The sequence below is a fragment of the Pipra filicauda genome, unplaced genomic scaffold, assembly GCF_003945595.2.
Source record: "Pipra filicauda isolate LSUMZ 115617 unplaced genomic scaffold, ASM394559v2 scaffold67_size6003252_pilon, whole genome shotgun sequence".
Lineage (NCBI taxonomy): Eukaryota > Metazoa > Chordata > Aves > Passeriformes > Pipridae > Pipra > Pipra filicauda.
This window is the reverse complement of record NW_024104842.1, coordinates 5,058,187-5,083,650: the sequence shown is the minus strand read 5'-3', so window position 1 is coordinate 5,083,650 and position 25,464 is coordinate 5,058,187. Positions and strand designations below refer to the sequence as shown.

At 35.2% G+C, this 25,464-nt stretch overlaps 1 protein-coding gene across 8 annotated transcripts in view; it reads left to right on the top strand.

Moving 5' to 3' along the window:
* WDR17 (WD repeat domain 17) overlaps positions 1-23,336 on the top strand; it is a 56,994-nt gene extending 33,658 nt beyond the window's left edge. For 7 of the 8 annotated variants that reach the window (XM_027741583.2, XM_027741581.2, XM_039388745.1 and 4 more), the window contains 18 exons: positions 1,438-1,640; positions 1,776-1,925; positions 2,041-2,171; positions 3,992-4,117; positions 6,304-6,459; positions 6,741-6,805; positions 7,190-7,322; positions 8,557-8,648; positions 9,765-9,864; positions 10,971-11,110; positions 13,347-13,367; positions 14,339-14,450; positions 15,173-15,314; positions 15,403-15,505; positions 16,381-16,482; positions 18,713-18,808; positions 18,990-19,173; positions 20,881-23,336. In XM_027741583.2, the coding sequence (XP_027597384.1) occupies positions 1,438-1,640; positions 1,776-1,925; positions 2,041-2,171; positions 3,992-4,117; positions 6,304-6,459; positions 6,741-6,805; positions 7,190-7,322; positions 8,557-8,648; positions 9,765-9,864; positions 10,971-11,110; positions 13,347-13,367; positions 14,339-14,450; positions 15,173-15,314; positions 15,403-15,505; positions 16,381-16,482; positions 18,713-18,808; positions 18,990-19,173; positions 20,881-21,000 (2,176 nt within the window). In that variant the 3' untranslated portion in view covers positions 21,001-23,336. The remainder of the gene's footprint in view (positions 1-1,437; positions 1,641-1,775; positions 1,926-2,040; positions 2,172-3,991; positions 4,118-6,303; positions 6,460-6,740; positions 6,806-7,189; positions 7,323-8,556; positions 8,649-9,764; positions 9,865-10,970; positions 11,111-13,346; positions 13,368-14,338; positions 14,451-15,172; positions 15,315-15,402; positions 15,506-16,380; positions 16,483-18,712; positions 18,809-18,989; positions 19,174-20,880) is intronic. The other variant, XM_027741579.2, reaches the window with a different exon arrangement.
* Positions 23,337-25,464: the final 2,128 nt, after the last annotated feature.

Below are 25,464 nucleotides of genomic sequence, written 5' to 3'. Positions count from 1 at the left end.
ACCTCAAGCAGAACTACTCAAGAAACTAAAAATATTTACTTGTACTAGTGTTTGCACCTTCAAAAACTTCATGAATACCTAATAATCTAAATCTCTGCCTTGTTCAAATACAGGCTGTAGCTTTGCTGTTAGCTTTATATAGTATTTGGGCAGCGGGATCATTAAGATTGTCACAGCTGCTGTAGCAGTGCAACCTTTCCAAATGCTTTCCCAAGAGTAGGATCAGTGACTGATACTGTTACTCTGAGGAATAATACAAGGAGGACACCACAGTGACTGATGTTTTTTCAAAAATATACTTAAGTATAGTCTGCAGAAATTTTTAATGAGTGCTAGATACTTCTGTTTTGTTGTTTTGATGACATCTTTTTTGAGGGAAAGCGCAGCAGTCCTCAGTAAACGAGAGGAAGGATTTTGTGGTTCTAAGCCACTTCCCTGCAGACTATACAAGATATTTTTGTAATAGATCTCAAGTTTGGAGTACTGACTGCTTTTGCTTTCCCCATTAGAGATTTATGCTTGAAGCAAAATCTGTTAGTTCATAGTGTAGTGATTCATGACAGAAAACAACTTCACAGCAAACTTCTTGACAGCAAAATACATTGAACAGGAGTGGCCCTAGAATTGAACCTTGAGGAGCACTGCTGATGACAAGTTGCTAGCCAGATGTAGCCCCATTCACGACAATTCTTTGAGCCCTGATGTTCAGCCAGTCCTTCACCCAGTGCACCATGAACCTGCTTATCCCACCATTGTCCAGAAGGATGCTGTCAGGTACAGTATCTGAACTCTTACTAAAATTGAGAGAAACTACATCCAGCACCTTCACTTCATCCACTGGGCAGGTGACCTTGTCATAGAAGGATACCTGATTAGTTAACCAGGACTTTCCCTTTTTGAACCCATGTTAACTGTGCCTGTGCCTGATGATTGAGTTATTCTTTAAATGCCTTTCCATACTACCTAGTATAATCTTCACAATTTTTTCCAGGAACTGAGCTTAGACTAGCAGATCTCTAATTTCTTGGGTCTGTTAGAGGGCTGTTGAAGCCATAGGAAAGATAAATTTTACAGTTTTGCTTTTCTTTAGTTCTTTTTCCTCTTGAGAGTCCTAACAGAAAAATTTACTGCATATGCAGACATATGGCCAACTTCTTTTCTCTCACTGACATGTAAGTGACAGGTGGCTGTCAGCTTTTGAAAGATTATGTGGTCAATGGAATAGTTTCTTACCCTGGTGAATGGTCTTTGGTGTACTTTGTATACCATTGTAAACTTGAAGGGCATTGGCTCCACCCTCTCCTATTTCAGCTTCTATAAACATATTGCAAGTAAATATTCTGATAAATTTGAGACTTAGAATGTTGCTGAAGTAGAGAGATAATGATATTTTTATAGGTGATTTGATGGACATTGGTCTCTTTTATCCTGTTTCAGTACTGTTCGAATATGGGATTATACACAGGACGCTTGTATAAATGTTCTTAGTGGACACACAGCTCCAGTACGGGGGCTGATGTGGAATCCTGAAATTCCTTACCTTCTAATATCTGGCAGTTGGGACTATACAATTCGAGTCTGGGACACAAGAGATGGAACATGTTTGGACACAGTTTATGATCATGGTGCAGATGTATATGGTAATATTTTTTAATTTGGTTTTATTTCTGTATTTAAATGCATTCTAATATATTTTAAATTTTATAAAATAATTTAATCAAATGGGTTATTAGATAAACTTTTTTGACTGCATTTTTAAATGCCCTCTCTGCTAGGATTAACATGTCATCCTAGTCGTCCATTTACTATGGCATCCTGCTCTCGTGATTCCACTGTGAGACTCTGGTCATTGACACCTCTTATAAACCCTCTACCAATAAATATCTTAGCAGATAGATGTTGGGATGATATTATCGGCAATACAGGTAAGTAAATTGTGTATACCATTGTTCTAATTTTCTTTATATCACTATTCTTCTTTTTTCTTTTCGTTGTTTTTTTTTTTTTTAATTTTCTTGTATAAATCTTTGTGTGTGTTAGATCGTGCTGTGGAATCTGGTGCTCCTCCTTTGCTGTGTGGTAAAGTTTCCAGGGATATTAAACAGGAATTGGAAAAATTGTCAGGAAATCCTCGAGGAAAAAAACTAAGGTGGTTTTCAGAATGTTTTTCAGTAAGTATTCTGTAAACCTGAGTATGTTGTCAGTGTGCATGACTTGCTCTTCTGAGGTCAATCTCCAAAACTGAAATTTCTTCCTTCTTTACAATTTTTTTCTCTCTTTTTTAAGGGACCTTAGGAAATATGTAGAAATCAGTTCTGTTTTTTAGCAGTTCTGCATATAAAAATGTCCATGACTTAATTGTTTGTCAGTTGTGAACACCAGTTTTTTGCAAAGTGAAATTAATGGGATAATTTAATTTTCTATAGAAAAGGTGTAATCTGACAAGAATTTGCTATTGGAGAAAATTAAGTGTTTTATCAAACTACATGAGAGTTTTTAATTTTGATTTATCAAAGGGACACCCTCATTACTCGTAAGGTTTGAACTACCCAAGTGTTTTTGCCCAAACCACAGGATTACATTCTGGCAGCTGTAGATCTGGATGACCGATGCCCCGGTATCCATTTGTTTCCTTTGCTCCACAGCATAGTAATATTTCCTATAAATCGCTGCAACCTCTCAGTGCAGTTGAGTTAAAAATATAAACTACTGGATCCCTGTGACCGTTTAGCTGCATAAGGGCTGAACTTGGGGTAGAACAAGGACAAAAATTACCTGGAACTACAGATTGTGTCACGCACTGTTGTAATTTAAGTCAGGATTCTGATCTATAAAGATCTAGTTCATCCAAAATATTTGTTATGATTTCTAGCTAGATTGAAGTGTGTGATTTTGAAATGCTGAAACAATCTTCCTCAATTTGGAACCTGGACATTTTATATTTTCTAAAAATATATTTTATGGAATTCCTTGTTTCACAGAAGCTGTACATTTTGATATCCCATGTTGATTTGAGAGTAAAACTGTTATAAGAGTACTAAAATTTTCCAAGAACGAAAGCTTTTTTTATCAGCTATACTCAGTGCTTTTTGAGTCCAGAAAATGAGATATTGTGCTACACAATGAGGAGACAAATAAGAGCTTTACGGGACAGAAAAAAGAGAGAATATTTTTTAGGGGGGGGGGGGTGTTGCCTTTTTTTGTTTCTTTCTAGTAGGATTTCATGCTTTTTACCAGCTCAGAAATAACTGGACTTCTAAACTTGTAATCCTGTTATTCTTAGGAAAGCTCCTTCAGGTCAAAGGTTTAATGATTTTTTTTTTTTTTAAGCTTTTAAATTCTCACTCTCTTCTAGACCTCATTCAGTGTTAAACTATTGTCCTAGATCTACAGAAGGATTGATTCAAAAGCCAGACCAATGGAAGTGCTTAAAATCTATTTTTAAAAAATAATCACCTTGGTCACTTTGTGCTGCAAGCTTTTGTGCATATACATATGCCATATGTGTCTATTTCAAGATTTAATATTAAGAAGGTAAACCAGGTTCTGGCAGTCAAGCCTTGGAGCTGTTTTTTTATCTTGCCTTTTTTTTGCCCATACCTTCAATTTACAGAAAATGGTAAACAAGTACTGGGGCAGCTCCTGCATCCCAGCAGCTGAATGTTGTTTTATGCCAGCAGTAGCCACAAGATAGCTTGTATGTCTTTGTGAGGAAAAGGGAAAACTCTAATGGCAAGCCCTCAACTATGTCCACACATAACCCAATACTTATATTCATGGATCTTGCTGTATCTTTACAGCCTTCAAGAAGACTGAAGGACTTAGAGTATCTTGAACTAATTCATGCCTTCATAATGAAGGTTCTAAGGTTGAAATGGTCTGACATTATTTTCTTGGAGTTGACAGACAAATGTTTTTGAATGTCTTCATAAGTTCAAGTTTCTCTCTTGAGCATGACTGTAATACAACTTTTCTTCCCTAACAATTTCAGCCTCCTGGAGGCAGCAAAAATTTATGGGATTTGGTTGCTGTAATAAAAGGACAGGATGACAGTTTGCTTCCACAAAACTACTGCAAAGGAATTATGCATATGAAACATCTCATTAGATTTAGAATGGTAAGTGAAACATGAACAATATGTGAAAATGATTGTTACTCTATATAGTATTTCACTCTTTAAAAATAACATTTAATGTTTTACAAAAGGGTTACAATTTATTTCATGTCCAAAGATATTTGTGCAATACCAGTTCCATCTGCAATACCAGTCTGTTACAATAGGATCTAGCTAAGTCTGCATGACTTCATACTCATACTGCATACTCAGTGTTAAAATGATAATTTACAGTTTTTAACTAGAGAAGCCTTTTTCAAAATAATTAAAAGAAATTGCAAAGCTTGAGCTATGAAGCGAGTTTGTCTTCCCTGTTATATACACTGTGCTTTTATATTCAGTAAAGTCAAATGACTTGATTATTTGATTGTATAAACGTGAAGTATGTGTCTGCGTTCAGATGCAGGAATAGAGGAATTCACATCAGAAAATGGAGGAGAGTTAGCAGAAATATATTCTGTAGGTCTGTGGAAGAAGGAGTGGAGAAACAAGAACCTGTCATTAATACAGATATGCATCTTAAGAGCAATTCAGATGTGAATGTGAAATTCAAGTACTAGACCATAAATTTATTAGTAGCTGCATATATGAATATGCAACCAGACATACAATTTCTGCAGAATATGCAAATTTGTGGTTCTGTCAGGGAGTTCTTAGCAGTACTAAAGAATCCTACACTCTAATGACTGGGTTGTAAATAGAGGAAACATTATCTACTGGTATAGGATCAGCCAATGCACTTGCCACCCCCAGGGGTAATACCTGCATTTGTTGTATGAGGTAATACCTGCACTTTTGTAATACCTATCACCTGTTGTTTGCTGTTGCAGACTCTCTCTTTTGCAAAATCACAGGTTCTTTAAGTGTCCTACATACCTTATGACTCTTAAATGATTCAAGTTTATTGGTATTATTAACTGTAATAATAGCAGCTGTTCTGCTAATCCTGTGAAGCCCTGTAAATGTGTCCATGTGTCCAAAAATCAGATTTCTCAGCCAGTTAGCCTGAGAAGACATTAATTCTTGGCTTGTGCAGTGCAAGCAGTCTGTTTATCTCTGCAACATGATTTTGTGCATTTATAAGTCCGGTGACCTAAAATCACTACAGTCATTGCTGGTCATTTTGTGCCCTTTTTTGCTGACTCAGAATCTTGTTTGACAGGGTAATGCTGACTGCTTGTTAAGGGCTGCTGATACTCTCTTTTTCTTAGGAAACCGGATAATGGCATTGTAGCACCTAGACATTTCAGGATGAAGTAGGGATGCAGAGCAACTGTGTTTTTTCTGTTTTTAGGAAACAGAGAGGATGTATTGGAGACTTCAACATGAAAATAATAAAAAATGTAGAGATGCTGAGGAAAAAAAGTAACATTGTTTTAAAAAACCCCCAGATCCTTGGGAGCTGGCATTGGTCTACATGGCAGTTTGCTTTAGTGAAGAATGTTTAAAATTCATTCTCCATCTTCCATATATGGTACACTAAAGCTATGAATAGCCAAATGCCATAAATGTGTATTGATGGTAGAAATAAACTGAGAATTGTTGAAACATGAAGCTGGTTTTGCCTTTTTTTTTTTTTCTGTGTTAACTATAATTCTGTTGCAGCTTGTTTCTCAAGCTCTGCCAGATGAAGCAAGTTAGTCTTATTTCTCCAACTAATATAAAAATTGCGTTAGTTGGGAATATAAATAATTTCTTGGTTATAAGACTCATGGGACATGACAGATCAGACCACAAAGCTATTGTCAACCAGTTGAGCCTGCTATCTGTATTATTTCTTTATGTGACATCATTATAATGGTAATATGTTCGATTTCCAGCTCTCTATGGTTTATGTTCACAATTTTTTTTTTTATGTTTCAAAATATCAAGATTTTTATGAGGGACATCTGGATGAATTACTATAACATATGAGAAAATGGTTGAGAATAAAAAATTATATAAAGATATTAAAGGAAGATAATAGAAACTTTGTGTATATAAGCACAAAACACTAACACAGTTACTTTAACAACATAAAGTTCACTGTAATCTCACTGAAATCGGTTCCAATTAGCCTTTTCTCAAAAGATTTTTTTTCTGAAATTATAACCTTTGTATTCCACTGTAATATTTGACAGCAGTGTATTCTTAAGAAAACTTGTTTTCTTCACAGAAAACTTTTTTATCCTTTTTTTTTTCCCCCTCAGTCCAGGGCACAAGAGCTGACAACAGTAAAGATGTCTAAGTTTGGAGGCGGTATTGGTGCACCAAGCAAAGAGGAAAGGCTCAAAGAAGCTGCAGAAATACATTTAAGATTAGGACAAATTCAGCGATATTGTGAACTAATGGTAGAACTTGGAGAGGTAAAACATCAGAACATTATTGAAGAATAACAAAATATGAAAGTTTCTGAAACCAGCTATCCTTGCAAAGATGGAGAGTCAATAAATGGTCACAAGTCCCCAAAAAAATAATTGTGTTCCAATTAGCTTATTTTTAACATATGCAGTCTAAAGCATAACTCATTCCTTATTGAACCTCTTGTCAAATTTATTTTTAATGGAAGAAAAATTAAGCTAGTTTAAAATATGGCTGTTTCTCAAAATAAAATGATCAGGGTAAATGTATTGCTGCTTTCTTCTAGTGGGACAAAGCTCTCTCAGTTGCGCCTGGTGTATCAATGAAATATTGGAGGAAGCTAATGCAAAGGTAAGTTCATAAAAATATTATGGTGAGTTGTAGCTTCAATCCATAAAAGGACACAGACAAGTTAGGAAGGATGGATACTAATATCAGTTGTAGTTGTCTTTTGTTACAGCCTTCTAGTTATGTTACTTTTTGTTCAGCAAGCTTTGGGATAGAACTGTGGAGGATTTCAACAATTTTGTGTACTTGAATCAAAGGGTTGAACAAAAATTGGAACTTCAGCTATGAACTCTTTAGTGCAGTATCCACAGTTTGTAAGTCTGGAAAGGCAAATGGGTTTCAGTGATCTTTTTATGGCTTCATCTAACACCTATACCATAGAGATAAGTTTGGTGATTAATCATATGTGTAGATCTTTCTTGTTTATTTATTCATTTGTTTAATTAGGAGAGCTGATCAGTTAATTCAGGAAGAAAATGATGATGTCATCCCATACTGTATAGCTACTGGAGATGTAAAGAAACTAGTTTCTTTCTTTACTTCAAGAGGTCAGCTTAAAGAAGCGCTTCTTGTTGCACAGGTATTACTATATATACCAGTGGGGGAGATGTATTTAGCTATTAGCTTATAACTCTGAATATGACAAGCATATTTAAAAGACTTGCTCTGTTCACTTTTGCAAAATAGTGAATAATGATACCTCAGTCTTTACTTTCATATTGTACTGACCAGTTTTTATGCAAAAATCAAAAGAAGGTATGTCATGTTTATGTATTGAAAGCCTGATTGTTCTAAACTGCAATCACATAACCATAGTGAAAACTGATGTGTTCAATTTTGATTGAAATAGAACCTGATTTTCAACAGTCAGTATTGGCCTTAACATCAAAGACGTGTAGAATTTGATTTCTCTTGCATTTCTACTGAGAAATTGTCTGCCTGAATGTTTTAGCTCAATAGCTGAATAATGTACAGAATAGAACTTCAATATGTGCTTAGATTTAACAAGTTAAAATGTTGGACCCTAAAGCAAATTAAAGCTTTAGAAAGATCTTAATTTTTCTTGTAAGAGAGAGATTACAGAGAAATATTACAATTCATAGAATGATCTTGTCTCAAGGATTTAATCGGATAATATTAAGCAACAAAATACCGGGACTTATTTTCCCTTGTCACTCAGCTCTGAGGTTTAATCGTGTTATCCCTGCTACACCTTAAAGAATATGAAAGAATTCACAGAATCACAGAACCAATTAGTGTGGAAAAGACCTTTGAGATCATTGAGCCCAATCCTTGACCAAACACCACTTTGTCCACTGATTTCATTTAACCCACACTGATCTCTTTGTATTTAATGTAAGAAATAAATTATTGCTAGAGAGAAAAGAGTTAAGCTTATGCCACTTTCTGCCACCGTATGCCAAACATTTCCAATTTGCTGTTATACCTGCTGAGAAGTATCTATAGACTTCATCCTTTATTCACAGCCACTTGCTCCTTGTGGTGTAAAAATCGAGGTTGTAGTCTTCACTGTCCATTTTAAGCATATTCAAATGCTGGAAAAATCTTGCTCAAATGCATAGGAAGGAAGAAGTCTATTGCTTCTGTAGAATTTCTTGTATGGCTGGATAAAATTAGGCTAAGATGTAGCTATGAAAAAGTTCATTAGTTTAAACATTTAAACATTTTCTTTGTTATAACTAGGCTTCAGAATTATTTTTGTAGATCACAGGTTATTTTTGTTGTTGTTTAAAAATTGTATTTCATCTTCAGTTTCAATTGTGCATTAATTAATGTTTTTTATTCACTACCAGGCAGCTTGTGAAGGAAATATACAGATGTTACCACTCTCCACAGCAAGTGGATCTTCAAATTCTGGTGGAAACAATACTGATGATTATAATGAGTAAGTTGTTCTAGTTTATATCTAAAATCTCATTTTAGTACAGAACGTAAAGTCATTAAGGGAGATAAAGCTTAGTGGTTTAATTTGGCATCAGCAATTTAGAATTAAACAAAATATTGCGTCTTCTAGTACATAGTTAATAGAGTTCCTAACTATCTGATGCTACACTAATTTCCCTCTTGTGACTCCTCCTGGCACAAAATGGATTTTTCATTTGTATGTTTTATAAATGTCCTTTTCACTTGCTTGATATTTAAGATGCATTCCTGTGCCCTTAAATATATAGCATATTAACTTAGAACTTCTGGTAAGCAGGGTAAGATTTAGCATTAACAAGTATTTATTATCCCCTGTTATTATGCATCATCTACTCCTGAAGCTTTGCTGTTTGTCATCAGTAAAGATTCTAACAACGTACACTAAAAATCAAACTGAGACAGTAGTTTTAGATTAGATATTAGGAAAAAATTCTTTACTGTGAGAGTGGTGAGGTTCTGGAACAGGTTGCCTAGAGAAGTTGTGGAAGCCCTACTCCTGAAAGTGTTTAATGCCAGGTTAGATAGAGCTCTGAGTAACCTGGTCTAAGGGAAGGTGTCCCTGCCCATGGCATGGACATTGAACTAATTGATCTTTAAGGTCCCTTCCAACCCAAGCCATCCTATGATTCTGTGATTTTCATTGTCCATGCCCTTAAAAACACCCAAAGCATGCACCTGTCCTTGTTTAGAACAGTGGTCAAAAACCTGAATTATCCAGTTATTGGTGTAGTAACAAGCAATTTAGAGGCTGTTTAGCTGCTTCATTTACATGTGCAATTTTTGAGCAATTAGAGAAATACTTGGTATAAATTGGATATCCAAATATTTGATTTTTTTTTGTGTCAGTCTGAAGAGACATTTCTGTACTTACGTAGATTTTGGGAAATGACCCCCATGAGTACACACCAACCTAAGCAGTGGATGAAGCTCAAACAGATTGCATTTTTCAAGCTAGTCGTAAGTCAAATATAGCAATTTTTAGGGTACAGAAGGAAATGCGGTGAATTTTACATAAATTAAGAGCCAAAGGACTCCAGCCTGAAAGCGACCTTGCAGAATTCATGTTTTGTTCTTGCAGGCTTCTGCACAAGGTCAGTAAAGAACTGGCAGATTGGTATTTTCAGGATGGCCATGCAGTGCTTGCAGCATGTTGTCATCTGGCTGTTGAAAATATAGAGGTATTTTTTTTGTCTTTAATTATGAAAAATCTGACATTGTCTTCCTTTCTCCACACGTGTTTTAAAATTTATGTATCACATTCTAAAATTCTACTTATACTTGATATTTGATTTGTATATATTTATGCAGAGTTAGATCCTTACAGTATTAAAGTTACTAGCAAAACTTCCTTGATTCTATTAAATTCAAGGTTTCTCTCATGCACAGAAAGTAATATATTATCATTGAATTGTATATACAGTATCTTGTTATATTAGAAAATATAAGATACTTAAGTACCTTACATATATCCACTTAAGTGTTACTGTTTACTGTTTATGGTGATTCAAAATAGCTATTCAGAAATGGAAGTTATTGTTCTACAGAAGATGCAATCTCTGCCTTCAAGAATTTACAGTCTAAATGAAAAAGTAAATAGGACAAAACCCCACCTCTCAGTACAAATATAAAACTGACATGTAGGAAACATTTTACTGGATTTTTTCATTTTGTTTGTATTTTTATACAAATAGTTTCTTTTTCACATTCTTTCTGGACTTAATGTGTTTTTCTCCTCTATCTCCCCGAAATAAGTATAATTCCATCTCAATCATCTGTTCAGAGAGAAATCGAGAATCAATTAATGCTTGTATTTCAAAATAAGCATATTCCAAGTTGTTGTGTAGTCTCTTACTGTTTGACATTGTGCTATGCCTGCCAGCAACTCTGGTTGGTCAGAGTGTAAGATCAGGAGAATCCTTCCTGGTTTCTTGTTTTTTTGAGTCTCCCTTCACTGAAAGAAAGGGGAAGTATATACTTTGAAAGTTAGCGTCATTACTTAAGATTAGATGAAATTCCTATCATGCTTTTTAGTTATCATATCTATGTAATCTCTTTGGTTAAATAAAGAAAGATTCTGCTAAAGGAAATCTATTTGTTTATTTTAAAACCGATTAACATGTGGTGCACAGTTATTTACTCATGCAAGAGACCCGAATTATATATAATTTACTTTAAGTATTGCATATTTTGTCCTTCTGTAAAAAGCATTCTCATAAATTATTGTCATATGCTCAACATGATGAATACCAAAAGTGCTTATGATTTAATTTTTTCATTGAGCAAGCTTGCGATGGCAAACCTGATTCGTGGAAATGAACTGGAGCTGGCAGTCAGTGTGGGTACTGTCTTAGGAGAAAGTGCAGCACAAGCAACACATTATGCCCTAGAATTACTAGCAAGAAAGTGTATGGCAGTAGCAACATGGTAAGAATTTCTTAATCCAAAGAAATTTTTTATTAATTTTTTTTCCCTGACAAAACAATCAAGGTATATCATTCTGGAACTTTTATGGAGACCAAACCACCATGGGTAGGTAGAATAAGAATTGCTGCTATTAGACCTTTGAAGTACAGGGCATACAAATGTTCTGCATTAATCTCAAAACACATTATGTATGCATTGTAAATGAGAGAAGAGTCATTGTCAAACAGAGTGTGAAAACCATTGAAAAACCACCAGCTACTTGGGCAATAGGTAGCACATCAAGTCCTGGTCTGTCCTGAGTACAAATAACTACTTCAGACAAAGTAAGGCTGGAATTGAATTAAAAAGTCAGAAGGGACAGAAGCTCAAGTAGGATCTGTGAAGTGATTTTTAAGTACTTGTTTGAAAAATAAAGAAGCTAATAGTCTGAGGAATTATTTTATATTGGTATTAGGAACACAAGACAGCTAAAAAGATTTAAGGATGAAACAGGATTACTGTTTAATTCTGCAGGAGTAATTTCTCTGTTGCATATAGGGGAAACCTTCTCTGGTTTTACTTTGAAGAGTACAGCTTCTTGTTTTTTATCTACCAGTGAAAAGCAGAAAACTGTCCCAAGGTATATTTGGCAGCTATAAAGGTGTTTCATAATTAATATGTCATAGAAAAGATGTACTTAAACAGATGCTGCAATTAAGGATCAGTTTTTCTGCTACAGTTAGTGCTAAAATATCTAGAGGCAGCCTGAGAGAAACAGTGGAACTCCTCTCTCTAGAGCATTTAGCCTGCCTTAGACAATGAAGCATTGTAGAAAAAGATAAAATAAGAAATTGATGGCTTGCTACTTTCACTTTGCAATGATTTAGCAGGTCTGCAATGCACCAGTTTTGACAGGGTTGTTTTGGCAACTCCAGATCCAGCTGTTAAAGTCTCTGAAGCTCCTTCTTTGATCTCCCTGCCTTCATTGTGAAGGGTGATTTTTATGTAGCCTCCAATAGGAAGCGCTGGATGTGGAGTTAAGAAAAACAGCGTATATTTTTCCCAGTTCCGTTACAAAAGCTTGTTCTGATCTCAGAGCTGTAACAAATACTTATAGTAGTATGGCATTTATGTTTAGGTACATAAAGCTTCTGCAAACTTATGGCATATGTGTACTGAAGTCTGCATTGGCACATGTGATAAAATTTTGAAATGGTATACTGCATACTGCCCAAGTATACATCTGGATTTCACAGTGGGCTATACTGAACACCTACTGCAGCTACACTCTGCAATCCTGGAGTCTGATTTTCAGCCATTACAGCATATTTTTTCTATTGTGTAGGAAAAGATCAGGGAATTAATGAATCTCTTCATATTTTGTAATAAAGAGATAGTGACACAGCATAATACGTCTTGGTTCACTGCATTTATAAGATCATGTGTGGGCAAGCTGGAGTTCCAGGTCTCTGACATTTGAAGGGTTCCCTTTTTGTTTTTATTGGTTGTTATGCTTAGGGATTTCCATCAGTTGGAAACATTTCATTGTAGAGACACACTTTATTGGTGGAATGTTTCTTGGGATTTGGTTGGTTCTTTTTAGAAGTGCTCTAAAATATAAAATTTAAACAAATAAAGTCAAAACTAAGCATTCATGTCCTTCCCCAAACCTACAACCTTGGGAAATTAACACCTAAATAGTGTTAAAAGCAACCTTCTACTATTCAAAAGGCTAATCATATTTTACTTGAGATAATGAATTCTGCATATGCAAACTCAGCCACCTAATTTTTATCTTTATACTTGACAGTGTTTTCAGCATAATTTTTAAAAATCATTCCAGGTAACGTTCCATGAGGGCTTCTTTGAATTATTTTTTTTAAATAAACGTTGGATTCAGATTTTGCAAAATAGCTTCTAATCACGTTAAAAAAAAAATGTTTAAATTGCTTTTGAAGATTAGCACATGTGAGTAACTGATCTTAAAAATAGTTTAAGAAGCTGTGAAATATCCTATATTCTGAAAGAGCTCTTCTGTAACTTGGAAAAGTGGCTATTGCACAGTAATAGTATAACAGATATTCCAAAGACCTTTTGGCATTAATTTCTTTTGACTAAAAGGCATTTTTTTGTTGTTGTTAGTCAGTTGCCCTGACTCTTAGATTTTCTGTTGTCTTTTAATTATTTTCTCTTAGATATTTCTTCTGTAAAGTAATACAAAGGTTTGTTCATTACTGTTTCAATGTCTTCCTTTTAGCTTTCCATCACTTGGATACAGGTATTTTGCTTGTTTATAGAAAGAAAGATTTGAAAAGCATGTGACTTTATTAAGGGTAAAAATAAGATTAAACTCAGTGTTCTAATTTTTGTGATGAGTACTTGAAAGTGGGATAGAAAGCAGCTACAAATATTGGACAATAGCTTACTTGAACATTTTTAAGTCAAGGACCCCATTCTGAAAATCCAGAGGAACTTTGTAGGATTTTTTGCCTTACACAGGGGCAAGTCAGTCTTGTGAGTCACAGGAGAAATGATGTCTGCCGGAATAGAAGAGTCAGAGAACAACCAGAATAGCCAGTTATTAATATTTGAATAGAAGAATTGTTTAAGAATAATTTCCTAATATTACATGTGTTCCCTCCAGCTGCTTATTGTGTTCAGGATAGGGTAACAAATGGTAAAAAGTTAGGAAAATTTCAGAAATGTCAGTTTGCTAAAACACAGTTTTCCTTTGAGAAGAATGAAAATAGATATCACATTCTTTTCTTGTATAATCTCTCTATTTTAATGTCATAGAAGCATGCCATTCTGGATGACTGAGAGATGCTTTATGCTGATGTCATGGAGCTTTAGAAGCCTGGAAGTTTGAGGATGGTTTCATGACAGAGAACCACATTATCATCTTTCCTTCTCTCAAATTGGATAGTTCCTACTCTCCCTTCCCATCCCTGCTCATGTATTCTTCCACCTCACTTTGAGGTGGTTCTGATGCTTTAGGATTGCACAGCTGTTTAATTCAACCAATAAAGCAACAGAAAATTCACTGATGACTTCCCCAAAAAGATAAATAGATTAAGCCTCATTTATTGCACCAAAATAGTCTTAGAGACTGAGATTGCTTCTGCACTTCTCTGGAAATAGTATTGTTTTCAGTAAACTCTTCTTTATAAAAAGAATGTTAAAGAGAAAACAGTTTCCTCCTATTACAAACCATCAAGAGTAACTACATGTCATCTTTTTTTTGTGCAGGGATTTAGCAGCTGATCTTCTTATGATGATTCCTGATAACAAACTTCAGTTAGTAAAACTATGTGCTTTTTATCCTGGATGCATAGCAGAAATAAATGACCTGCATGAAAAGGTACAACATAAAAAATTTACCTGAATGCTAATAAGAGGTTATGTATTGATTTGTTTACTAATTTCAAAAAACTTAAGGCCAAATAAATCTGTAGGATGAATTTGTCCCGAACAGTCTTATACATTGCATGCCCTTCTTTGCTCTTTTAGTCTTCATTGACTTTATTTTCAGTATTGTGCAAGAAATTTAGTTCTTTAATTCTGCTCTTTGTGTACGCTTTCCATTACACAGGTTGCTTTCTGAAGTAGCTTATGATCTTCAGAATTACCTGTCAGTATGGTTTACAACCTACTAGATATGCAGCCTAATCATGTTGAGGCAGATCAGCTTTCTTTACTAGTCTGAGTTGTTTTACATCTCATCCCTCTAATGTCCTTAAATCCCTCCTTTCCTCTTCAGCAGCAGAAGGGTCTTCTCTGCTAACTCCCTTAAGGTTCAGCTCAGACTGTACATTTATTAAGCAGTAGTAAAAAGTTCACAAAAACATTAGCAATGGAAACTGGTACTGCTTAAATTAAAGTTACAGAACCTTCTCCCCCTGTGTTGTTCTCTGGTCTAGATGGCTTTCTTAATGTGCATCATATGCAGGTACATCTTTCAAACAATGAGTCCTTCAGAGAGAATTTTTTTCTTATTGTTATGTTGAAACATCAGTGTTTCTCTGCATCTTAAAGAATTGTTTGAACATTTCTGTCACTTTCTGGCAAAATGTTTTTTTCCAGTGCAATCTTCCTGATGCAGAAGAATGTATGCGGTTGGCAGAGGCAATTCAGGCAGACGGAGATATATTTGAAACGATAAAGTACTATCTGTTAAGCACAGAACCTGACAGGGCTCTCCCTGTTGGCATTCAGTATGTGAAAGGTAGGCACTTGGATGAAGAAACCTTTTAAAGTGTAAGTCATTTGTATAACTTGCCTCTTGAGATATTTTTATTTTTATTTTTCAACAGAACAACTTATTGGCTCAGATTGGACTTTGGATTCAGTCTTTCCATATCTTGATCTTCTAAGTTACATACGCACTGAACAATTAATGTTGCATCAATGTAGTGAGTGAGTATATTTTCATTACTTAGAAAGTGGAACTTTCATTAAAGGAAACTTTTGGAACTTATAAACAGATATATATATATATATATATATATGTAGGTGAACACTGTTACTATCATTATTTGCTTACCAAAAGAGGGATACAAAAAAAATTTTCAGCAAGCTGGCTGGTTCTCAATCTGGAGAATAGAATGTGGAATTTTCCTAAATTTTGAAGGTTTAGCAAGGGAAAAAAAAGGATATTTTACTGCTTCTTTTTCTGTGGCGTATTTACAAGGGGTGAATCAATGGTCTTACGTGAAGACCTTCACTTTGATCTGTTCTAGTTTCAGTTTCCTGAGGAAAAAGAGCAGTGGTACCACACACAATGTGGGCTTTTATGTCAAAGTGGTAAGAAAATTTGAGCTGCCACTCTCAGTATTAACTCTTTAATAGTTGGAAGCTGTGGTTCATCTTTATGATAGATGGTTGAAACTAGGCCTAGATGCCTACACAAGTATACGTGTGAAGAACTAAAAGGAGAAAAAAGCTGGGGAAATTTGGTGAAACTGAAGTCCGCACTAATATTTGGGGCAATTTTTTTTTCCATTTAGAGTTCTAGCGCGTTAAAAGCTCTGAGTGTTGTTTTTGTAACTTTACATGATTGTGCTTAAAAACTGTGTTGTATGTGCCATTTAAAATTTAACAATGGAGATGAGTATAAAACGCACAGAGTCTGTTTTAACAACTCCATGACACAGAAAATAAGCATAATCAGCAAACATATATTCTCCACAAAAGGTGGATGGATAAATTAAGTTTTAATATTGTAATATTAATTTGTTTAATGTTTTGCAAATGCTTGTTGTTTTTCATGATTAATACTTGTCCATTTATAGATTTCGGAATGAGTTGCTGATTTTGTGTGGTTACATTGGTGCTTTACTTGCTATCAGAAGACAGTACAATAGCATTGTACCTGCACTGTATGAGTATACAAGGTAATACTATGTTTTCACTAACACTGGGAAATCTCAGACCTTATTATGACATATACCATACATTGCTCCCACCTCCCCTCCAAAAAAAAAAAAAGAAAACCAAAAACAACCAAGTTCCCAGTTCTGTTATAAAGTTGTAAGGGTATAGCCATGCTTGCATATAGAACCTTCTTTACTTTCTTTATGCATTATACACATAAAAGTTTCTGAGGTAACACAATGAGTTGTGAAACCAGGATATGAGTCAAACTCTAAGTTCTGTAAAAAAATAATTTTTAGAAGTAGATGAGTATTCAGCATCACTTCCATGCATGACTGACTTATACATGGACAGTAACATTTCTAAGTTGTATCTACCTGTAGACCATTTGCCAAGACTTGCTCTGTAGCAACAAGGACAAGCTTTGAATTTAGAGTTCATGACTGGGCACTCGCTTGATTTTCAACAAGAAACCCAGTTTGGCCTTCTGTTACTCAGTGAGCTAATATCTCCAGACATTAATACACTTACTTTGCCCACTTGATCTGACCTGGCCTGGTCCTACCCGCTTGGTGCAGCTCAACCCCGACTGGTCACCCGACCATATCTGACTGGACTAGGCCCACCTGACTAGACTTGACTGACTTGAATCAGCTCAGCCTGACCCACTTGTCCTGACCTGACCTGACCTCAACCACTACATGTGACCCAACTTTGTCCATTTGACTTGACCAGACTTGGTCTGACCCAGCCCAGTCTGGCTTGGCCCAACTCACTTGACCCTACTCAACCTGACCTGCTTGATTTCACTTGGTACACCTGACTTCATCTGACCCCACTTGAACTTGAACCAACTAACTTGGACTAGAAAACAGAAAGATTAAGATGAATCATCTTTATCTTATATGGTAAATAAAGTAGACTTAGATGGAATACTTTAGTATTCCTTTCTCAGAGTATAACCACAATTGTTTAGTCTTCCTGTCTGGTTCAGTAATGATATCCAGCTGACATATTTCCATTTCTCCTTCACTGTTGGGGCTGTCAATTCCTCTTGGTTTTGTCACCTAACTTATTGAGTAGCAAGGCCAGCTCCAAGGTGCCACTGATTTCATAGTGAAAGCTGTGCTGACATTATTCCAGCGGTTACTCCTGCAGTAACTGCTCTAAGGGACCCCTGCAGCTTTGTTAATAATTTCAGCTCCTTTATCTCTTCATCAAGAATAAATGTTGTGTATATGTTGTTCAGTCCTTTCACACCTCACTAGAATTGTGACCTATCCTATCGAGGATAATTAAACAACTTAATATGTCTTTCCTCTTAGCCATCCTCATGTCCGAAACTTGGTGAGAGGATTGGGAAAAAGGAAAAAGAGCATTTTTTTGTTGTTGTTGTTTTTGTTTTGTTTTGTTTTGTTTTTTCCTGAACTTCCAGAAATAAAAAGATGAAATACAAGCTTTTACAGAAGGACTATTCTGATATGTATATTAACAGACTAATAATACGCGGTCTTTGAGACTCAGTTTTTTATACTTTTGGCTGTCAAGCTTTCAATTTTCCTAGGATATAAAGAACCACAGAACAATACAGCTCTAAGTTTTATTCTTGGATTGCCCAATATCTTCAGGATTCGTGGATTTTTAAATTCCAGCACATTTTAAATCAGACACTTACATGCTTGCATACAAGCCAGACTTTTTATGGCATCCCAACACAAATGAAAGGTGGCTGAATTAGGTGAGGTAGTAACTGTCCCTTATTTTATATTTTGATAAATAAAAATGCATCCACTGCAAGGGTTTTGAAACTGTTTTCCACAAGTAAAACCAGGCTGTCCCAAAGCATGTGTTGAACCATGTTTCTCTAACTGTATTTTTACCATATCTACTATATATAGGCAAAATATGTTCTTAATTTTAGTGAAGTTGACATTATTAAGAAATAAGAACACATATAGCCTTAAGATACAGAACGGCCTCAAATTAAAAAAAATAGAGCTAAGTAAGGAAGGTGTAAATAGGAATAATTAAAATAAGATTTAAATGAAAAAGTATACTTTTATATCTATTCTTAATATTTATAAGGTTTAATATAATGATTATTGTGAAGGATCAATTTATTTCCATCAAGTTATTTCCATATCCAATCAGAAATAATTTCTTATTACTAATGTCTGTCTTGTTTTGCTTCTAAGAAAATACTAATTGTTAGAATTAATTTGGACTTTAATTACTTTTATTTCTTTTCAGTCAGCTTTTAAAAAGACGAGAAGTATCCGTACCTTTGAAAATTGAACAGCTTTCTGAGGAATTAGATGCATGGAGAGCTTGCACACAATTAAACAAGTAGGTGGAAAACTATAAAATTACCATGAGTGAGACTGGTAGTATTTAACTGTTTAATTGTAAATTTATTTCCTTTGTAAAATATGAATATGACTGGGGGGAAAAAAAAGTGCTTTGTGGCTCTTAATTTCTAAAACAAATTAAGAAGTATAGTTGAAAACCAAATATCTTTTGTTCTTAGGTCTGGCGATGAACTGCCATGCACTCCACCATCTGAATCACAGAGAGCGGTGTATTCACTGCTCGTATCACGAATTCAGGAGGAGCCTCTGAAAGGAATGGTTGGGCCAGACTGTGTCACTGGATCAAATCTTCCTAGTCATTCAGATGTTCATATCTCTTGTTTGACAGGGCTAAAGATACAGGTATGGCTTCAGAGAGCTGAAGTGTTATTTCTTGGTGATAGCATTGACTAGTTGTGAGGCTGCCATAAATCTAAGGTCACATCCATCATTTAGGAGGAAAAATGTTTACCCTGTTCTCACGGTAGCAGAGTTAAAGATGACAAATGCTGACATCTGCTATATAAGAAAGGCTGCATAAAGAATTGTCCAATCAAATAATTGTCATTTCCCAAATCCAAAACATTTTAATTTCCACGTGAAATTCCTTTGCCAGATGTTCTGCCTGAAGTGCATGTAAATTATTGCCTACTACCTCACCACAGCTTGAATAAAAGCCAGGATATTATTTATCTTCAAACACATACTAACATTTTTCTGGTGTTGGTATTTATCACTATGGAAATACATACTATAAAACTTGCAATTCGTGACTAATTAAAGCCAGATATTAGCAGACTAAATATTCAAAGATATTTGATCAAAGATATCATCAAAGATATTTATTCATCACTCATATGGAGCTTTATGATTGAAGCACATTAGTCCTTATAATGCCTCTTTGGTATATGTTGTTATTTCAATAAAGAGAAAATTGGCAGATCCTGAAAACGCTACTCCCATGTCCAGGTAGTGCCACAGTGTGAATTTACTCTCTTAGGTGATACTGTCTCCTCTGTCCAGTGCAAGATGCCAACCCAAAGACTAACAGGGTGGTTCCAGGACTAAGAAGGATAGTTTTGTGTCAGAAATTGGACATTGCAAAATGCTAGTGGGATTTTTGAGGTAAACAAAATTTACAGTTGCACCCCATCAATCAAAAAAAAAACTTGCTGTCAACACTCACATTAGATCAGTGGTCTCTGGCTATGGCTGTGCTCTCAACATTTGCTAACAGCCACATAAAGCTGCCATTGTTATAATCCATTCAACAAGCATAACAAATATGGTGTCACCATCTTGTCATCTACAATATCCTTATTTCCAGATTAGTGTACATTAGGAGTCATTGCTTTAGGCATGCAGATCAGCTCACAAATCACTTGGTTAATACTAAGGTGTATAGCAGCCTAATTGCATTGGGTTTACAAGTTCTAAGTAGCAAGTTTGGAGAGCTCAACCCTTTCTGAAAGCGCTTAAACTGAATTGCAGCTTTGAGACCAGATTTCATCAAATTAATAAATTGCCAAATAGCTCTTCTTCCATCAGATAAATGAGTATTTTTTCCTTTTCGTAGTGAGCATTTGAAATTATTCTGTAGACTCCATGTTTTCAAACAATTCATGGATGCATTATATTGGGGTTTTTTGTAGATAGGAAAAAGCACAGATCAGCACAGATTATGACAGACACCATGAAGCATGGACAGTATTACGACGGAAGAAAGCTTGTTACCTCTGTTTCTAAATCAGGCTAAATTAAACACTGGAATAATTGACAAGCATATATGTAATAATAGTAAAATATATTATTAAATATCAAACTAAAAATTTAAATATTATTAAGTGTTGCGTAGCCAGGTTTGGGAACATAGCAAGTTCACTCAATTTATAATGTGTAACTGTTATCAAAGTTGTAAGTTGGTGGGGTACAATTTTTTGCATGAAGGTTAGTTGTAAAGAAGACTTTTGTGTTCTTCTCTGATAAAATGTGCTTTCTGCTGTGGTGGCTTTTACACAATACCTGTGTGCTTTCTTTTTCTTTCCCTCTCCAAACATTTTTGCTGTACAGGGTCCAGTGTTCTTCCTTGAAGATGGAAAATCTGCTATTTCACTGAATGATGCTTTGATGTGGGCCAAAGTCAATCCTTTTTCACCACTAGGAACAGGAATACGACTTAACCCATTTTGATGAGGTGTTTCCTCTGTACTTTATAGTGCTTAAAATAACACTCTGGGGGTTAATACTGATTTAACCTTGATCAAAGGACAGAAAGTGGTAGTTGGAAGGGCAAGTACTTGAACTTTGAAAATTGTAAAGTGAAAGCAAGAAAAGAATTTCTATACAAATGTTTGTTGAAAATCCAAAGAAAAAAGTTATTTGATAATCCAAAGAAAAAGTCCTAACTTCATATACAGCCATGTCTTTTTTTTTTTCAGTAAGAACAGTGTTGTCAGACAATACAGACATATTTTAGTCAACTCTGTGTGAATAGATGCCTTGTAAAGGGAGTAAGCAACTATCTGCACATTATCAAAATATTGATAACAAACTGTGAAATCCATAAACACACTTACAAATACATAATAATAGAATAACTTTCTTGATACCTACTGCAACCTGTTTTTAGAAGGACTGGAATACTGTGGCTCTTTCACACATTGTGTCCCCCTTTTTAATTTTAACTAATTTTTACACACAGGGTTCTATAGTAAAAGTAAAATTTAAAGAGTAGATTATTTTTTTCATCCATTTGTTATTGTGCTTATTAGCAGTACAAATAGCAGTTTACTTATGTTTTGTTTAGACAGTTTTGAATATCTACATTACAAAATTCTATTTTCTAATAGGATCATTTTCAGCAACTGTCCCCCTTATATTTTCACTGGAGGCTAAAATGTATTTATAAAACTGTTTGTTTTTTTTTAACAAAGGGTTTGTAAGGAACAAACAGCAAATTTATTGCAATTATTTAACTGTGATATATATATTTAAAATACTTGTTTTCTTTTTACATTTTGTATTAGTTATAAACATGCATATATTATGACAAACCAGAAGTAAATACCTGTGCATATATATTTTTATTTACTAAATCTGTGCTCAAATGGAAAAAACTAGTCATGGCAATAGAACACTAAGAATATTTAAACTTTAAAGCTGTGTATAGTATGGAATTTAATTATAAGGAAAATATTATACTTATTTATTATTAATAATTCTTATAATCAGAATTACCTGTAGAAAAGATGCCTTGGTTACAATATTCCTTATTAGTTTAATTGCTGGCACTTAAGCAGAAATCTACTTTATCTGATGTTACCTTTTTTGCTGCTGCTTTAAAATAAATTTTAAAATTTATTTAAAATCCTGATAATTACATGAAATGTAAAGAAGTTGCAATTAAAAATTGGCAGAATTATTTCAATAGAAACTGTTGTAAAACTGGTAATAATAGCAGGTATTTATCAGACCCTGTAGACAATCCTCAATACAGAGGTAAGCCATGCCCTCATTTAACTAGAAATAACAATGCCACCATGCTGGAAAGGTGGGATGGAGACTAGAAATAAAAAAATACAAGGTTGTTTTTCCCCCTCTTTAAAAAGGTAAAATTTCATTCTGGCAATGCTCTAGAGTATATTACAGGGTTTCTGGTGTAAGAATAAATTGGAGGGGGAGAGGCAAGGCTTAGCTGTTTTGTAGCCTAGAAACCCCCATTTTTGTATGTACTTGGATGCTGGAACAGAATGTTTTACTATCTGCAGGTATTCTTTGGAAGATGATTTTCCTTTTTTTAACTCCATGGAGCTTGGCAAAGAAGAATTGGGTTTCAGAAGTCAAAATTTGTAGTTTTTGAAATAATTTTCCATCAGTCAGTATCTGATATCTGCTTCTGTCAAATGAAAGACTAGCTGTCTTTTAGCACATAAGTTGTATAACCTGATATATAAATGCAGAGGTGCAGAGCAATGGTAAGAACATGCAGCCCCATGTCTGGTGATTGGAATCTGAAGGATTGACTCAACTGCCATTCTACTATATTTAAAATCTTTTGCTGTATCATAAGGACTTTTACCAATATTTCAAAGTTTAAATAACTTACAATGTGTAGTATAACTACATCAATGTGTTGCACATAAATTGTGCCTTAACATGGAATCTTGGGCAAATCTGCTCCCTCTTTAGAATGTGAGGGTTAGGAATTCTTTCATTGCTAAAATATAAAAATTAAGTCAGAGGGCGTTTTTTATATTTGGGGTGAATCAGGAAACAGTCATTGTGAATAACATGAGGTTGCATTTTCCTTGTAGTTGTTTGTACCCCATGTGTTGAGTGAGGGGAATATGCAGAAAAGGTTGTAATTGTGTCTACTGCTACAGCTGTGGTTGCAACTGTCAAACTATGAATTCATCATTTTCATAATTAATTTCAGATTGTTTGCTAATATGTGACTTCATTGTCTGGCACAGCAAGTCAAATACAGATACTTCTCCCTTAATATTAAAGAATACTTTGTCTTCAAATTATTGTTTGACTCTTCTGTGAAAGTCTTATTTCCATTTGAATGAAGAAATGTATCAAGCTATACAGCTAGTGCTTTCCAATGACTATTAAATCTCAGTTAAATTTAACATCACTTTATTCCCCCAAACTAAATCCATTGTTATATTGAAAGAATCTGTCCAACATTACTGACATGTTTATAAGCTTCACGGACAGCTTCACTGGCAGCTGCAGTCTGAGATATGAGATGTGACACTTTAAATCCATGTTGTTGGACTTCTTCATTGGGTAAAATAATTTCAATCCAGAATTACAAATTAAGATTACACTAATGAAAGAAACTCCATTCTTAACACAGAAAACAGAGAGTCTAGAAACCTTTTTCAGAATAGGCATTAGGTTTTCTTAAAAACTTGAAGTTACATGTTTATGTAGGAAGGAAATGAAATCCAGGATCATCTTTGCTCCAGATAAAAATTACAAAAGACATGGAGCAGGCAGCAGATTCACAACAGCAGTGCTGAGGACCAGCATGCATTTGCACATAAGTCAGCATATGATGAGATGAAGTACACTTTCTGATTTAGTGAAAATTTTGCATACAGCCGTTGTGTTTTGTGGCTTTTACTTACACGTTGTTATACCCTGTGTGGGGCTGCCGTGCCGGCCCAGGCCCGGAGCCGCCCCCCAGGCACGGCCGCAGCGAGGCCCGGGCTGGGCTGGACGGTGCTGAGCAGCCCCTGCAGCCCCCCCTTCCCTGTGCTTTCGCAGCCTCTTTTGTCTCAGGAGTGCTTTTTGAGCATGCCTGTAGGATTTCACTGTTGGATTGCTTTCCAGAATTGGCATATTACGCTATTTTTTTTTTAATTAAAATGTCCTGTGATACTGTTTTAGTAGTCTAAAAATTCATATAATAAGAGCTATTCCAACCTGTAAAGAATGCTTCTTCCAAACTTGGATGTGCTGTAGTGGTCTTAAACAGTGCTCTGATATGGGTAATTTTTTTTTTTTTTTTGCTTCAGCTCCTGATTCCTAGTATTTTATTACATAACTTAGCATTTATTTCATACTAAGAATAGGGCCCTCACAGCATGAAAACAGTAAGAAACCTGTTTCCTTTCATTTCTGGCTAAACAAAGGATAATTTTTGGAAGAGATTTTATCAAATACTAACGTCAGGTATTTCATTGCTGGGTATTTTTGGTATGTGGCATTAGCAGGCTCTGATCTGCCTGAGACCTGTTGCAGTGCATAGTCCTGCCAGGGCAACAACATCCATTTCCTATTTTTGTTTGTCCCTGTTACATAGTAACAGAAGCACTGCCCCACCCACTTGGCTTATCTTGCCAAAATGACTCGCATTTTCACATAATTATTTGGTAGCAAAAGATAAAAGTTTATGTTGAGAAATGCATCTTGCCCAAGATCCAAGTCATAATATTACCATAAGCCAGTTTCTTCTGACTAGTCTACCCTTCTGTAGAATTACAGGAAAAGCAGTACCAAATACCTGTATACTCCAGAAACGGTCTTTGTTTGCTCTTTGGATAGTGGCAAGGATCGGTGGGAATAGATATTGCAAATGCCTCAAGAGCACAAACACAACTATTTGCAATGAGATGGCTTCGACTCTTATATGACTCTCAGCAAAACTTCTCATGTTATCTTGTGGTGTTGAACAGGTGTTTTGCAGAGTAGCCACACTTGCTCAAAACTGAGCTTATAGAACATGAGAGCTTTTTTTGACACTTTGTCTGAGTCAAACTTGAAAAGCACTGAGGACACCCGAAGGGGAGGATCTAAATTATCTCATTCTACATAGAGAAGTTCAGCAGTGCCATGGTTGGCTTGGCGGTTTGAAGTTGGCTTGTTTGTCGAAGTAACACACAGTACTGGTATTGTACATAAAAACACAAATTGCTAGGTTTTGATGGAAACCAAAACCACCCAACTCACTCCATAACAGTCTGGATGTTATGGACTCCTAAGCAGCTCCTCTTACTTGCATTTGATTTTTCTTTACAGGGACTTCAGAAGAGACCCCTAACTAGAGTTTTTGCAGGGAACAGAAGAAAACTAGGATTATTTAACAAGGGCAAGTGCTGGACAGCTGCATTTTTTATTAGGGTGGATATAATTTAGCAACTG